This window comes from Octodon degus, unplaced genomic scaffold, assembly GCF_000260255.1.
Source record: "Octodon degus isolate 3935 unplaced genomic scaffold, OctDeg1.0 scaffold00145, whole genome shotgun sequence".
Classification (NCBI taxonomy): Eukaryota; Metazoa; Chordata; class Mammalia; order Rodentia; family Octodontidae; genus Octodon; species Octodon degus.
In genome coordinates, this window is record NW_004524721.1 from 6,168,516 (window position 1) to 6,185,756 (window position 17,241).

Here is a 17,241-nt window from a genome sequence, read left to right on the forward strand (position 1 = left end):
AAAAAAAAAAAAAAACAAATGAGAAGGAGCAGCTTCAGAGACTGAAATTGGAGTAAGCCAAAACATGACCTTTGATGTCACAGGAAAAGGGAAAAAAAGAAGGAAGAAAAATCAAGTACAGGTGTTGTTCAACCAAATGGGTCAAACACATGATCTGTGTTTGAGGAACATGGAGTGAGTTAGTGCTGCTTGAATAATGGAGACAGATCCTGCAGCTTAAAAGACACGCTGGGTATTCACACCTTTTATCTGCAGGGGCCTCAAATTAAAAAATCTGCACAAAAATGACTTGATAAACAGCTCCTCTTTTGTGTCAAATAATAAGATGTTGAGGTTTTGAGAACTCATAAGGAAGATTTAAATTGGATTCTGAAACTGAAGTAGATGCTTTTTCCAGTAGTACAATCTCTAATGAAGCTTCACCCTGTTCCTCCCACGACCACTTACTTGAGCTTCGTCCAAAGACTCGGTTTCTGCATTTCATGCATTAACAAGATCCCACCGCCATTTGGCTGTATCCTGACACTGACCGTACCAAGGCTCATTCAATAATTTCCTTTAAGTCAATATTAAATTGAATTTTTTTCTTTCTTAACTATGATTGAAATAATATCATTCATGAAACTCTCATGTTCTTTGTGCTACCAGCTTTTCAAAAAAATCAATAAAAACAGCATTACAAAATTATCAAAATTTTAAAACCTGCTTTTCTGCCACACATAACTTAAGAGTTCCAAGTGAAAAAACAGCTCTGAAATAGTTTGAGCAGTAGCATATTACGGCTTTAAACAAACATGACTGTAGAAGTCACCTGCCATGGGGAGACAACTGACTTTTGAAGATGATATTGCAATACTACACCACTCTGTTAGGCCAATATTGTTTTATTCAAAGCAGCTCATAATTTGTAGTAGTTGCTATTTTTTAGTTGACTTGACAGCCCTTTCTTTTTCCATTAAAAATACTGGATAGACCTGGAGAGATAGCATGGCAGTCTAAGCACCCACCTGGCAAGCACAAGGACAAGAGTTCGATCCCCAGTACTGCATGTTGTGCAGGATGAAGCCAGGGCACCCCATGCCAGCCCTGAAATTGGGAGTGCTGCAATCCCAGCAATGCAGAGGCTGAGACAGGAAGATCACTACAAATCTGAGCTGTATAGCAAGACCCTGTACCAATAAATAAAATGAGTTAGATCGGGTATGGTGGCGCACACCTGCAATCTCCGCACTGGGGAGGCTGAAAACAGGAGGGTCACTACAAGTCTGAGCTGCATAGTGCAACCCTGTACCAAATACATTAAAATGAATAAATAAATAAAATTGAATTTTTAAAAATGATTTTAAAAAATACTGAATAATCTAAATCTACTTAGTTCAAAATCCATGTATTGTTGGTCCAGGCCCATGCATTTCCAATTAATGAGCTCTGATCCTGCTATATGACTTTTGTTCTTTTTTTAGTAAGATCATTCAGAAGAGACAGACTAAACTGCTTTCTGGAGGATCATGAAGCCTAGTTCCACTCAACTATGGCAGGGGATGGCCATGTCAAATACACAGTTTTTGCCAACCCATATATAAAACAAGCCACATGAGACATGGGAATGAGAACCAAAGTGAACAAGTACACAATACTGGACGTGGGCAGAGAGCAGGGCTGAGGGCAGCTGGCTGGGGCTCCAGGCTCATCTTTCACCTCCTAATTCTGTGGCCCTCACCAAGTCTGTCCATTCAGTCTGGACCTCCTGACGCTCAGTTAACAGGTATGCAGGTTCCAGAGATGAGGGTGAACACCCTCTTTTCACCTTGAAATCCTGGTGACTCTCGAAGTCAAGCCCACTCACTGAGAGAACACCAGTGGTACAGGTCGGGAATGTTTGCTGGGCACACATTTAAAGCAGCCAGCTCTAGTTCCTCAGGAGCAGCTGCGTGTCCATCAGCCCTGAAAATCCATGCAAATGAGGAGCGCTCCGGCCCCTGAGGGACAGCAGGTAGCAGGGAGCAAAGTATCAGCAAGGACCATGCATCTTAAATAATTTTTCTCTTTAACAGATTAGTATAAAATTCCTTCTACACTAAAACTTATATAAAATAATGCAGGTTTGCTTAAGGCTTCTTCAGAGGAGCATGAAGAATGGTCACCTAGAATGTGGCGGGGGATCTGGGGCCCAGGGGCCATAGGGTGATGCGGGAGGGAGCATTCTGGTTTAGTCTGGACTGTCCCAGCAGGGACCCACAGAAACGTGGAAAAGTGAATCTTCCACCAGAGACACTCAGGTAACAGGACTCCAATTTGAAAGTACAAGGACATATGCTCCAGGTCAAAGGCCATTTCCTCTAAGGTCCGCTCTTAGAAGATCAAAGAAAGATGAGGCCAAATATCAAAGGGCAGAGGAGGGGTGCGGCCCAAACCGCTCCGGGTACGCCAGCAAAGACTCTGAAGACTCTGGAGTACAATCCCTGTGCCTGTTCAAAGGAGGGGCCCTGGTCCAGGTGACATGCAGTTGTTGGATCAACCCTGGATTTTGACGCTGAAATAGGGTTGGTGGCGAGTTGCTGTGGCCCAGAGGCTGCGAGGAGGAGCAGTCGCACCTGGCCGGCCGCGCTGCCAGCTCTGATTACTTCGCATCACAAATCACCAGGATATTTTTGCTGCAAGTTCATGTCTCAGTCTTCAGCAAGGGGTGGGAAGAGGACGCAGAAGTTGCAGCTCTACCTCCGAGAGGGCCCAGCTGGCTTCCCTCTGCAAGGGTGGCCGCAGTCTCCCTGAGCTGTCTCTTCAGAGAGACTTCTCACTTCCAAAACAAGCTCAAAAACATACTCCCTGCTCTGCCTGGTGAACATATTTTTTTTTTTTTTTTTTATGAGCAAAACAGCACATGAAGCAAAGAAAAAAGTAATAAAAGTCTCTGTAATAAAAAGCAATTTATCCAAGGTGAATTTTGCTATCTCCACACTACCTGATATTCACTGTTTCATCTCACTTGAACTTGTAGCCAAATCCCTGGATAAACAATCAATCAGCCTGATAGAGTCCTAGGATCTGGAGACCACAGATTAAAAAAAAAAAAAAAAAAAAAAATCCAACAAAGCACAAAATAATCTATCTTGAAGCCAAATAAATATCACTTATTTCTTCTTCTTAAGATAAATTACTTATATTTTACTCCAGACTAGACGCTGTCATCTACTGGTGAGGCTGTGTGACATAGGATATAAAAAGAAAGGTTAGAGAGAGAGACGGGTTTGAGCGAAATCCCAGCTGTGCTACCTACTAGTGTGTGACATTACAGAACCTCTCTCAACCTCAATTTTCCAATAGTTAAATGGGTATAAAGAGCCAGTGCCATAGGTTGACTAAATGAAACAAGGTATACTGTTGAGACCACAGTGGAGAGTAACGATTCATGTATGCTTAACTCTTCTCTGAACTGGGATAAAAATATCCTCAGGAGTACTGGTAAGTGGATCCATACCCATGTGTCCCTTTAAAAGAAAACCAACTAATGAAAAGAACATTGCCTTATTAAGTTCTTTTGAGAGAAATAAATGTAAAATATTATGACATAATTACTGCAAGAGTAAGACAGGATAGTTATGTCAAATAAATATGGTTTCTATCATAGACTTTTTCGGGGAATCATTAATCCTGACACAACAGGCTTGCTTGTCTCAGTTACTTAAAAACTGTACAGGGCATTCAATGTTATTTCATAAGGCTTATATGGATTTTTAAAAATATTCTTTCAAATCCAAGATAAAACAGCCATTTTTCTTTAAAAATTTAAAGCCGTTTTCATAAGAAAAAAAAAAAAAGGAATTTCCTCCTCAGTGTTAAAAAACACATTCGACTCCCATTTTTACTATGCCTTCTTATTTGTCTACATTTGTCTTAGAAACTGAACACAAGTCGGCAGCTCCACGAAAACTGTCACAAAACACATAAATCAACAACTCTGTGCAAGCAAACAACACTGATGTTTAAAACCCTTTAAAAAATTATATGGTTAAACAGAAACTAGATCACAAGATCTGCAGACTGGAGACAGCCTAATATAATTTAAGTGGATCTTTAAAAAAGCAGACAAATGCCGGCAACAAAGGTCTCCTAAGCAGTGGGAGGAAGTTCAGAGAAAAACCTCCCATTGTCATTCCTTCCTGAACTGAACTTGAATTCACAAGAATGGAGGGAATGTAAACGTGCCAGAGTGTGGAGAGAATCTCTGACTATTACATTTTGCTGTAAAGACACGACTCTTACCTTTCATCTTCCAGAAGCCCTTCTTTTCTGAAAGAAACTTTCTAGATGTGCAGAGACCTGGAAACCACCCATCTCTCCACCGCTTTCAGCTCAGCCTATCTTCATGGTGACTAAACACGAGGCTTGGTTTTCTTACAGAAGGAAGCTTTTAGTCAAAATATGTGGTTTAAAGGAGCAGTATCCATCCTCGTTAAAACTATTTCACGGACATTCAGAGGTTTTGTTTCTACTCTATGAAAGTTAAATCTGAGTAGGAAGGCATTTTTCCTGTCCCGGAAACCAGCATAACTAAAACCAATGCTGAGCTAACGAGAAATGTTTCTTCCATGTGTTCTTGTCTGGCAGAAACTGCAAGCCATATCAAGGAAACACGTGATGTTTATAAATACAATATGGCTCATGTTGTCATAACCTCTCAATGACAAAAAAAAAAAAAAAAAGTGCAAGGAAAAGCAAGCAGACACACAGCAGGAGATGAGATTTGTATCACTTGGAAGCTGCCTATCAGACACGCATGTATTACCTTCTTTTTTCTTAAAAATAAGACTTCCTAACTGGGAGCAGTGAGGGAGAAGAAAATATCTGGCATGTTGTGGATGTCCAGTGCATGAGAATGCATTTGCTGCCTTAGCAGCGCAGTAAGATCAATTTCTTATCAGTTGTGACGGAGTCATCCTCTTGCATGTCAGAAAGACATGACGCGCGGAGGTACCGTCAGGCCATCACTCACAAGCCAGCTCCATGGCATTAAATCAAACAAATAATAGAACCAAAGCAAGGATTTCACAGAGGCTGAAATGATGTGAAAAATGAGAGGCGCCGCATCATTACTGATTATTTGCTTTTCCGATCTCCCGTGAGATCTGAGAGGGCAAAGAGCACACATACCTGGATCAGCATTATATCCTGAAGGTCTCACAAGAGAAACGGGGCCCCGGTGGGGAGGGAACTGGTGCTGAGGATGAGCTTAACTGTTCCGAAGCCATCACCCTTATCTTAGAAGTTTGGGGGAAATTGAAATACTGGTCACCAGTACTCAGTTTAAAAGCAAGATCTGTCCTACTGCATTATAAACACAGCAAAACAGGATCTGCTGTATCTAGATCTGTTATGCAGAGATTCGGCTTACTCTGTCCCACAAGGTGAACACGACTCCTAACAGCTGGCCCTCCAGAAAAGGAACAGACAGATGGGTGTGTGTTTCTGGCAATCATTTATTTTAATCTGACGAAGTCAGACTTTCTCCCTTATTGTTATTCATATCTTAAACTTCAGGGATATTAACTGCTATCAAATTATACTGCTGCAATGCGGAATGCTGTTAGGACACATACACATTCCTATTTCTCGCTGGGTCAGGAGTCCATAAACTAGGAAAGGGGCAAACCGCAAGCCCCTGCACTGCAATGGATCTTAGCAGGGCAGGCTTTAATGGAAAGTTTGTGACAGGAAAGTGCTGATCTGAGTATGTCTCCATCCAAACTCTTAGTGAGAACTTACTCAGGACAGGAGAGAGCCACAAGGAACATGGAGACAGTGAGATGGGGATTTGGCCCTGGAGAAGTTGAGGGATTAGAAAGAAGGTTGACATGTGGGTGTCACTGACTACAGCACAGGCAGCAAGAGGGGCAGGTAAAGTTCTACAGATCTTCTGCGAAGGGACAGTGGTGAGGTCTGCAGAAGACCAGAGGGAGGCAGAGGTCATGGAGGACAGAGCTTTGGATGGGTCCTCAGGAATGAGAGGTGCCTGGACCATGAGAATGGGCCTTAGGCACTGCTGCTGAAAACCGGTGGGAAAGGACAGTAGCGAATGCGGTTCCACCTGGCTCTGAATCTGCCTCCGGAGGTGTGATGTTTGGAAGTACACTTTTCCTTTGTCATGTCCGCACTGTCCAGAAAATCAAATGAGTGAATCCAAATGAAATACTTAGCAAAGTGGCTACATAGTAAGTGTGTTATGAATGTTCATTATTAGTGCTGCTGACATTGTGTTCGAAGAAGAATTAGAACAAATGGTAAGATCAGCTAGGAGTTTTCTGCAACTCTCATCTCTACAGGATATTTTCCTTCTCTTTCTTTCTTTCTCTTTTTTGAGACAGGGTTTTATGATGCAGCTCAGGCCTCAAACTTGAACTGGTCCTCCTGCCTCAGCCCCCCAGGTGCTGGGGTGCCACGTGAGCACCACCCTGTCCATCACCTTCTAGTCTATATGGTTACTCCATTCCTCCCCAAATCCCAAATCATTCTTCTCAATCGTAACACTGTCCTCTGGAAGAAAAGGGTGCTCAGTTTTGTGGCAATCTCAGACACACGTACTAAATGGGCAGTTTGTTTGTTTGTGTAGGTTGATGTCTTTTTAGTGCAACAAGTAGGTAAGAATGGGACAAATAAAATATGAGAAGCATGAAGTAGATGCACAAAAATGTTAATATTAATAATTATATTCTTTGATGAAAGAATTGATTAAAAATATCAGGAATATTATCTCAAATCTTGCAGAAACTTAAATAAAAGGGAGGTAGTCCAATGAATACAAAGAAACAGAAAGAGGTGGGTGGAGATTTTCTATCTCCTGTTTATCAGCTGTATAGCTTGGGCCAGACTTCTTTGGCCTCAGTTTTGTCATCCGTAAGGATGAAATCCATACACCTATTTTGCCAAGTTCTTGACAAATTTAAATTATGTGTGAAATTAACACATCGCCTACTTCATAGTCACAAAAAGTACTACTATCTTATATTCTGAACAACAGTGGTATAGAATACTATTATAGATTCTACACTATGCCACTAACATTACAGGACTACCCAGGCAGACATTGAAGAGAAACAAATAGAATCCACTTTACAACTATGTAAAATAAAGTCAAAGTGGAATGTATGATGAGGGAAAGATGAAAGTGGGGAAGTTAAGAGAACGGCCAGGAACAGAGCCAGCACACAGACACACACCACAAATGCCTGCAACCCTACTGTGGGTGGGCCACAAATTTAATTCTAAGCTTGAGGGTAATGACACAAAAAGGGAAAATAATCACTTGCAAGATTCACAGTGTCCATATGGTAAAAATAAACCAGGAGAAACGCAACTATTTCTGGTGATGAGAACAGAGATATTTTTGCAGTGGGTCCTCATTAGTGGCAGAAAATGACACACGCTACGTGTGGTGCCATCGTTCCATCCTGCTTAACAAGTGCTTACTCTATGCATGCCATCAGTTAGGATGCTCGACCAGCTTTCAGAGGGAGACAAAGAGGAGCTTGTGCATAGAATCACTTACAGTCTAGTGGAGGAGATAACAATGCACAAAAAACAACTGCAAACAAGGATATGCGACACGCCCTCGAAGGGGCAGATGAATTCTGACAGAGCTTTAGGGAAGGCTTTGTGGAGCAGACACTCTTGCTTAGGCTCCATAAGTTAACTGTTTAAACATTTCATAATGGAAATTGTCAGAAAAAAAAAAAAAGTGAGAAGACAAAATAATGCAATGAATTTCCATCATCCAGCTTTGACATTTTCCATATCAACAATTATAATCTAATTTCACCTTTTTGTGGGGGGGGTGGGTTGCGTGAATATTTTAAAGCAAATCCCATTCACTGTATCATTTACCCTACATGTAAGTAGCTTTCATTTTAAAAAACATAATTGTGTGGAGGACCCAATGCTATTGTGGACTGCTGAACTCTTTTAGATTATTTTGCTGAGTTAACACACCTATAATATTCAAATAACAGAACTTAACAAAAAAAAGGGGATACAGATGAATGTCCATTTTGTATCTATGTATTCAAAGTGGTTAAGATAGATATATAGTTACATTCTCTTAATGAATAGAGGGATTTGTTCTAATGGTGTTTGTGGATAGGATATCATGTCCGCATCTTGTACAGCAATTAACCATTGGGAGGAATGTATGCAATGTGTTAATTGTTGAAACTGTCCTACCAATTTGATTTGAAACTGTCTCATTGCTATTTGTTTATCAATAAAATTATGGGAAAAAAACCATAATTGTCCATTATTATACCCACCAGAATTACATTATCCCTTAATATCGTCTGAGTCCTAAAATATGTTGTCATTTCCCAAATAGTTCTAGGCCTGTCTTTTATAGTTTGGTTTGCTCTATTCGGAAGGCAAACATGGCACATGCAAAGCACTTGGTTGGTTTAGAGCTCCGAGAAACTTCATGTTCTCGCCCACTGTTTGCACACCAGCAGTTTACTGAAGAAATCAGAACATATTAGATGAGCAGAAGTTTTAAAAGATTCTATCAGCTTGTTTCGTGTTGCTGTAACAAAGTACCCAAGGTTCTTTTGGTTTATGACTCTGGTGGCTTGAAGGTCCAGACAGCATGGTGCCAGAGTCCGGTGAAGTCCGGTGTAGCTGTATCACAACATGAAAGAGAAACAGGAAGGGGAATGGAAGTGCTAGATGAGGCCAAGTAGGTGATGTGGCCTTGCCTTGCCATGGCCCATTCCTGCAAGAACTAGCCCAGTCTCAGGAGAGCTACCTCAATCCCTTCTGGGTGCAATGCCCTCACGACCCAGTCACCTTTCAGTCAGCACTGTCCACTAAAGAGCTGATACCTCTCATCTCTGTTACATTGGAGTTCAAGCTTCTACCACAGGACTCTCTGGAGGACGCACTCAAGTCCTACGAGACAGACATATATAGGGCATAATAGGGCATTTTAAGTACTCAGAACAGAAAGTCAACATGGGAGTAAAATCTGGGAGATAACGTGGGTGAGAAATAGAGTCCTACAGCCATAGCAGCGGAAGACTCCTAAGATCTGAAGCAAAGCTACCTGGTCCAAACATCAGCTCTACTTCTCTCTAGCTAGATGGCTTGGGTAAAACTTCTCAAAATAAGCAACTGTTTCATTAGCTGTAAATATGGAATGTTACACCAATGCCTGACTCAAAATTTTGTCTTAGGCATTAAGTGAAATTACCCATGCAAATGATAAACACACAAGCCTGTCAGCTATTGCAAAGACTCCTGGGAAATGAGAACTTGCAGAATGGAACGAGCCAGACCTGGTGAGTGGTGAACGCACTAACATACCAGAGTCAGACCAGAAGAGAACCACCAATAACCAACATTTTAAATTATGCCCCTCCCATCTGCCACAACACGGATATACATACGTACAACACAGTGTACACACACTGCCATTCCATCCTTCAAAGGATGATCAAACAGGATAAAGCGCTAAAGCAAAAAATAGAATTTTATCATCAACTGGATACACTGGAATATTTGAGTTTTGGACTGCAGAAATAGCACAACTAGGGACATAGTTAAGGGTCATTCACATTGGCATGATAGTGATAGTTAAATTGTAGCAAGAGCAGAGTGTGGTGGCACATGCCTAAGACTGGAGCACTCTGGCAGGCTGAGGCAGGAGAATCACAAAGTAGAGCTCAGTCCCAGCAACTTAGCAAGACCCTGTCTCAAGACAAAAACAAAAAAGGGGATTTAGAGTAAAGCTCAGAGGTAAGTCCCTGGGTTCAATCCTCAGAACCATTAAAAAGAAAAGAAAAAATCAGTAGGAAGATAAAAATCATAAGGGCAAAACTTTAGATGAAAAAGAGCCAATCCAAAATGCCAAACAAAACAAATACACACTCCAAACCCCAAACCGGTTCAGCCTGCCTAGACACACTGAAGAGGATCTGGGGCCAAGAGGAAGGAGAAGAAGAGCTAGCTCATAACCCTAATGGGTTTGAATACAAGCAAGAAATTCAAATTCAATCGTGGCAATGTCCTGGAAGCCAGGGGCTGCTAAGGAGAAGTCCCAAACACAAATTTCCGAAGGAAGAGGACAGAGAAGCAGTGGCTGACTTGGGTATTACAAAGTAATGTACAACCCAGGGCCGAGTCTAGGGAGTGAGTGCTAAATGCAAAGCTGGAAGCCGTCTGCCCAGAAGTAGATGTTAGAGACCTGCAAGTGGAAGATGAAGAGGAAGAAAGAGGAACAAAAAGAGGAGGAGGAGAAGAAGAAGGCAAAGGAGAGAAGGAGAGAAGAAGAAGAAGAAGAAGAAGAAGAAGAAGAAGAAGAAGAAGAAGAAGAAGAAGAAGAAGAAGAAGAAGAAGAAGAAAACTAGACAGAACAATAAATTATGAGAGCAAAGAATCTTGGAAAGTAACTGCTATGAACATGTGAAGGTGGAGAATCCCAAAAACCATGAAAATGCCATCAGCTCTAATTATCTTTAGAGCTACAAAATATATTGGATCATCTATGAATGAAAAACCATGTGAATATATATGTAATCTGTGTTTGACCAATAGAGTGAACTCAGTCCATTGGGAACTGAATTATCAAACCTCCTACATAAGGCAAAGAACCAAAAGGTGAGCAATTAAATGACATCAGAGTGATTTGCACCCACGTTAAAGAATCAAAAGCTGGGCATGCTCAATTCCAGCTGAAAACCACAAGTCTCATTAGATAGACTAGCCTCAAAAATGCTCAACTAGATTCTAAGTGGAAAACTAGACACATGCCTTCCCCACCAAGCATAACTCCCAAGCACAGCCTCAATTCTAGAACCTCAGCGTTAATATTTCAGTCCGACACACTTCCTGGGGAGCACCATTTTCTCAGAAAGTGTTCTGGGAGAAATGCCTGTAAATTCTAGATGCGCAGGCTTACATCTTCTTCTCTTTTAAAGGCAAGATGCTATGTTCACTCTTTAAAGAAACTCTCAGAGTACAGCAGAGTTCTGTCCCAGCTGCTGTCGTGGCCACTAGCTTGTTCTTGCAGATGTCTTTCTCAGATGCATGTTTATTGGCAACAAGCAGCCAGCTGGGAGGTCTGGTCCAGCCTGTCTCTAGGGGCTGATGAGGGAAATCTAGTGACATCATGGGCAGGGCTGCAGTGGCGGATGCATGTGAGTCGTTACCGTGCTCACACTGCAGATATACATGAGAATGGAGGCCCCTAAATCCATCTGGCAACGTCGTTTAGTCTATGACAACCAGCCCCTACTCTGTTCTACATGTCTGCTCTTCACCACAAGCAAAGGATTTTACATCTGGGCTACAGGCAGGGCTCAACAAGACTTCCTGTCCTTTCCTCAAGGCTCAGGCATGTTTACTGGAGGAGAGAGACTTCCAACATCAAGAGCAAAAAGGTGAGACCCAAGGAAGTCTACATCTTTAAATTTCTGTAATCTGTGAATAAGGGCCCAGTTCCTCTTCCAACTTATTTCTAAGTAGTCTTCCCTGGTACACAAGGGCTTTCTCAGTGGACAGATGGCGCCGTATATTTTGCCCTCCTTTGGAGACAGCAGTTGATTTTCTCACATGGACAACCGGTATCTAATGGAGACTATGAAGAACTCAGAGTGATCGCTCTTGTTTCATCTACAAGTAAAAACAGACCCGCTTCGTCAGACCTCACTGCAAAAGCTCTGCCTTCTGAAAGCCTGTGTGTGTATATGGTTAACATTTGACACTCCCAGTCCTCACAGCAGGCCCTTGTGGAGGCCTCGCATCTGCTTAAGAGTTAAAACATGTGTCCTCACCAGCCGTAAACAAGGCTCGCACAGGCAAGTGTGGGCGCTGATGGTCTGGCTTTGAGCCTGACAGAACTGCAGTTCCAAGGCTAGACATCGCAAAAGCATCAAGACATTCATGGGGCCACAGCTCTCATGAATGTCACCTAGAATGAGAAAGACACTGTAATAAAAGGTAAAGCGTCTCCTAATATTTGTGCATGCTTGGTGATTGGCATGACTCAATCTAGCTTTATGTGGCTCTGGTTTATATTTAAAGTACAACTGGCTAAAAGCAAACCTCAAAATCCTAGATGTTTTCAATGAGCAACGCAGCCTTCAATTCCAATCACACTAGAACAAAGTTGAGAATATAAGAGGTCTTTCCCTGCAAAAGTCTGGGCTATGGTTCTGCTAGGCCATCATACACACTCCAATTCAGAATTTCATAGAAATTCTTCTAGATGGAGCCTCAGACTTCTTTCTTGGTTTTAAATTCCCATGCCTTGTGTGGAAGAACTATGGCGCCTAAATGGTCTGCAATCTAATCCCCTGGACCTGTGGCTGTGCTAGATTACACAGAAAAGAAAGATTAAGATTGCCAGGGCCGGGGAGATAGCTCAGTAGAATATGCACTTGCTTGGTAAGCGCAAGGGCCTGAGTTCAATCCCTGGTTCCACCAAAAAAAAAAAAAAAAAAAAAGATTAAGATTGCCAATCAGTGGACCTTAAGATTTTTTTTCTTGACTTTAGGTTAGGTCTCCAGTGGGTATTTAAAAGTGGACAACAGAGGATTAAAAACAAAACAATGGAAGCAGAGGTAGAGGGATGCTATTTTATTTTTATTTTTATTTATTTATTTTTGCGGAACCTGGGATTGAACTCAGGCCCTTGCCCTTGCCAGGGAAGCGCTTATTCCATTGAGCCATCTCCCCGGCTCCCAAGGGTGCTATTTTTCCCCCTATGGCTAAAGACAGAAGAATGGGCCTACAAATCAATGCTTGTGACTTCTAGAAGATAGGGAAAATAAAAATGAGAAACAGATTCTCTAGAGCATTCAGAAAAGAGCTTGGAGCTACAGGTGCCCTCATCTCAGAGCTGTGAATGTCATGCCAGCCTAGACTCCAGAACTGCAGAGCTGTTCATGTGCAGCATTTTAAACCACTAACTTTGTCACACTTTGTTACGGCAGCAATAGCAAAATGCCATCGGGAAGCAGCAAGCACTCCACTCATGAAAAGCACTGTGACCCAGGACGGGATGGGCGCTGGTTGTTTTGGTGGTAAAATTCATTCTTTTTTTTTTGCCCTAGTTAAACTTTAGCACCCAGCTGGTGCCTAAACCACAGAAAAATGATTCAAAATGGCATAGTATCTTCTAAATGTGTGTACAGCTGAGAAACTAATCTTGTGTTTCCCCTCCCATTTTTACCTCAGGGGAATGGACATTTCTATTAGAAACTCAATCCCTTTCTAGAAGACCTGCATTAATACGATTTTAAAATCTACTTTTTTTTTTTTTTTTTTTTTTAATTTCCCTGCTTTTTCCTTCTAAATGTCCCTGTGAATGTTTGGATAATCTCCTGAGATGACCTAAAGCTAGAACATCTCAGCTCCCAAATCACACAGATGTTTGTACTCTGCCCTGAACATGGTTCAGGGAAGATTTGCTAATATTCAGTACAGCATAATGGTGAATAGTCCTGAATTAGAAGGTGAGTTACAGACTTGGATACTATAAGTACATGAAGAAATTTTCCATGTACCTTGTGCATTTTTTGGTTTGTATAACAGTTTTGTTTATATCAGAGAAGGAAAGTGGCAGTTGATCCTTTCAGTCAGGTTATATGTTATGGATTTGAGTTCCGGACCCTTTTATATGAAGGTTTTCAGAGTCTCCCTAAGTTCTTTGCTTAGGGGCGGGAGCTGCAGCTCTGTGGTAGAGCACTTGCCTAGAATGTGGGATATCATGGGTTCAGTCCCTAGCATTGTAAATCATCATCATCAACAACAACAACCAAAAAAAAAAAAAGAAAAAGAAAGAAAAATTGACTGATCAATGAATCCGTCTTTGAGCTTAAGCTTTATGGTGGATTAAAGTACATCCAGCCTCATTTTAATCCCTTTGCTCCTAATGACCAGGAAATATTATTTCTCTACCAAAAGACAAACAGTAAGTCACCAGACAGGATGAGTTAGGAGAACTCAAGACACCGGGAAATGGGTGGGTGCGGTGGGATTAGGGGTAGGCTGTCACCATATGCAAAACAGGAACAGGAAGAGGGATGATAGGACCCGCAGGATAAAGGTAAAAACAGAACAGCAATGCTTACCCTCATGTCTCCATTCACAGTTTTTGGTGTGTGATTAAATGCATGTGAAGGATCCTTGTTGTACACCTTGAGGAGTGATCTGTCCTGAATATTCCTAGAATCAAAAACATCAATAACTGTAGCAGAAGAAAGAAGTTTGACTTTGGCCATTATGTCCGTCTGCTCTTACGGTTCAGGTAAAAGCCATGAACAGACAATCCAGCTAATTTTTTTTTTCTTCCTTAAACCAGACTAAAGTCCTTTCACCACAAAATGGCTAGATATAGGGCCGAGGAGATGGCTCAGTGGAATAAGCGCTTCCCTGGCAAGCGCAAGGGCCTGGGTTCAATCCCCGGTTACACACACACACACACACACACACACACACACACACACACACACAGCTAGATATAAAGAAGGAGAAAAAGAAGAAAAATGACTTCAACTTTTTTTTCCTTGTCTTGCAGCTCAGGAAAGTGTTATTCTTTCAGTGCAGCTTTCCACCCATGAATATCAGGTAACAAGAACTTTCTTTCAGTGTTCTGAGCATGGGAAACCAATACTTTCAGAAACAATAAACCCCCCACATTTACAATATGTTCAAAGATTTTGGTTAATATTTAAATATTTAATTGTTAGATTTGCCCAAACAAATGGTTTGCTGCTTATCTAGTGAATGTGCATATGAACATTCACACACACACACACACACACACACACACACACACACCCCTTTGTCTCTGTCTGTCTCTATCTCTTTCGCCTTCTCTCTCTCTTCTTCCCTGCATTTAAGCATTATCAGCAAGGGAAATACCAAGTATTAGCAATCGAGGGGAAATAAAAAGTAGTGCAGAGATCAGAGATCAAAACTACTATCTTTGCGATGCTTTCTTCCCCCTTCTACAGTGGATTGTAAAAATACTTTTCTACATACAAATTGAATTATGGGATGTAAAGCAATAGCAGCACACACATTCTTTCCTCCTTTTGAACCCAGCTCCTATAACCACTGAATCATACTGCAGTACAAGACAGAAGTCCCACATCTTGATCAAAGCCTACCTTAACATTATTTAAGAGCGCTTGAGTGTCAACAACATGCTCCTCCCTCTACAGGCACTTAGATGGGCACCTATATCCCTTTTAGCTCCATCTACGCTGTGATTCCTTCAAGTGCCGCCGTGGAAATGTGTGCAGAGAGATGAATTCCTTCCTCCAGGCAGACACACATCCGTGTGCAGATCTCAACCACTGGGACTACCAGTTCGGTTCTTTGTTTTAAATGAAGTGGAGGATTCTTTGCCCTAGTCCTGTTTCTCTTTTTAAATACCCCCCAGTCACTGCTTGCTTTGAAGCAATGACGAGCCCCAGCTTGCACGGTTTCTCCACATCTCAGGTGCCTTCATTAGAAGTCTGCTGTGGGGAGGAGCATGCTGCCCTTGTTATTAATGGGGCCGGGTTAATAAGATGGGAGAGCTGCAGTGAAGGATGGGGTTCCCAAAGGAGTTCACCCTTGGGCTATAATCATGTGAACCTCTGGGAAGAAAAGGTAAACCTCCCTTATCCCATGAAAAAAACTTGCTGCTATGATAAAGATATTTCAAAATACATGAGTTTGGTTTATGATTGATTTAGAAACGTGTCCATCTGAGATGAACCAACAGTAAAAGGCTGGGCTGCATTTACCATGGCAGTGTTTACCACGTGGCATTCTGACCCAAGCACGCTGCACCATTTCCCAAGGGAAATGCACCCAAACTGATGCAATGGGATGAAGCTGACAAATGGTGGGTGCAGGCCTGGCCACCACCACAACGCTGAGGGGTGTACAAGGGACTCTGTCTCCAAGCTGAGAAGATTAAGGTCAGGTAAAACCCATACAGTACCTCAGTCTGTCTTACACAATACTTGTGAAAATTTCTTCTCTCATTCCAAAAATGTATGTAATTGAAACAACTTGTAGGAAAAGTGAAAAAAGAGTATTTTGGGGAAAAGACCATATATATGTTATTAAATGAAAATATACTGTCCACTGGAACATTTAGGTATTTTTATACCTAAATCAAAAAACAGTAACAAAACTATAAATTCATAATTTAATGACTTTCCATTTAAGTACTTTAATTGAAACTTTTCTTTAAAAGATCAGGTAGAGCTTTCGAGATAGCTCAGTGGTCTAAAGTGCCTACTTAGGCAGGCTTAGGCAAGAGGGCAGGGACTATGGTTCGATCACTGGCACCACATGCAGCGCCAGCCCTGCCCCCAGGTGGGCTGAGCAGGCCACCAAATAAATAAATAAATTTTAAAAAAAGATCAGGTAGCACCGCCGCTTATCATTTTCAAAAATATAAACATATATGCACACATATATTAGAGTTTCAAGCGATCACCTCTAGAATACTGTTTTCATCTATTGTACCAACTAGATTTCCATTAAGAAAAAGGATCAGGACCTCTTTCCTCCCGTGGCCTCCCAAAGCTCTCTGTGAATGTTTCTCAAAGAGTTTGAAAAGGGAATCAAAGGCAGTGCAGTCTGAGACTTGGGAAGAGCTGTAGAAAACGTAGCTCACTGTGATACGGAATTGCACGTACAGGCTGCAAGAGTGACATCTGATCATTCCCCACAACCTTGTTAGGCTCAAGCTCCATAATCCAGGGTGGCTTTGCTTAGTTTCGCGGTCACTTACTATTCCTCTCTCGCTACTTCCAACTGTAAATGCAGGAATATAAAGTGATTGCTGTAAAACAGCACATCCATGTGAAAACGGCACATGGGATCACACTGCCACAACATGCTCCTCTAATATTATTTGGGGCTTCAACTTCTGCTTTGTAAATTGAAAACAAAATTTTTTTGGAGACAGCTTGATTAATAATGTATTTCAAAACAAGCATGAATTTTCTGATACTCATGAATATTTAAACTTGCTTTTAAAAAGCAGGAAGGTTGTGCAACAGATGTAACACCTATACCTTCGGGCATGTGTTAACATTGAAAGCTCTAAATTACTCATATACCTTGGCACACGCCTCAATATGCCACTCAGGATCATTGTTAGATCTTTATCAGTTTACACTTATTATGCTATGGAGGCACATTTTTCAAAAGTAGTATTCATTTCTTCCATGGTGAGGAAATCAGAGAGCTTTCTAT

The 17,241-nt window shown here is 41.6% G+C and overlaps 1 protein-coding gene across 15 annotated transcripts in view; it reads right to left on the reverse strand.

The window, feature by feature from the left end:
• Kiaa1217 (KIAA1217 ortholog) overlaps nt 1–17,241 on the reverse strand; it is a 326,909-nt gene that overhangs the window by 89,082 nt on the left and 220,586 nt on the right. For 13 of the 15 annotated variants that reach the window (XM_023701997.1, XM_004641889.2, XM_004641888.2 and 10 more), the window contains one exon: nt 14,109–14,202. In XM_023701997.1, coding sequence (XP_023557765.1) covers nt 14,109–14,202 — 94 coding nt within the window. Of the gene's footprint in view, nt 1–4,263; nt 4,597–14,108; nt 14,203–17,241 lie in introns of those variants that run through there. The other 2 variants (XM_023702000.1, XM_023701999.1) reach the window with 1 other exon arrangement.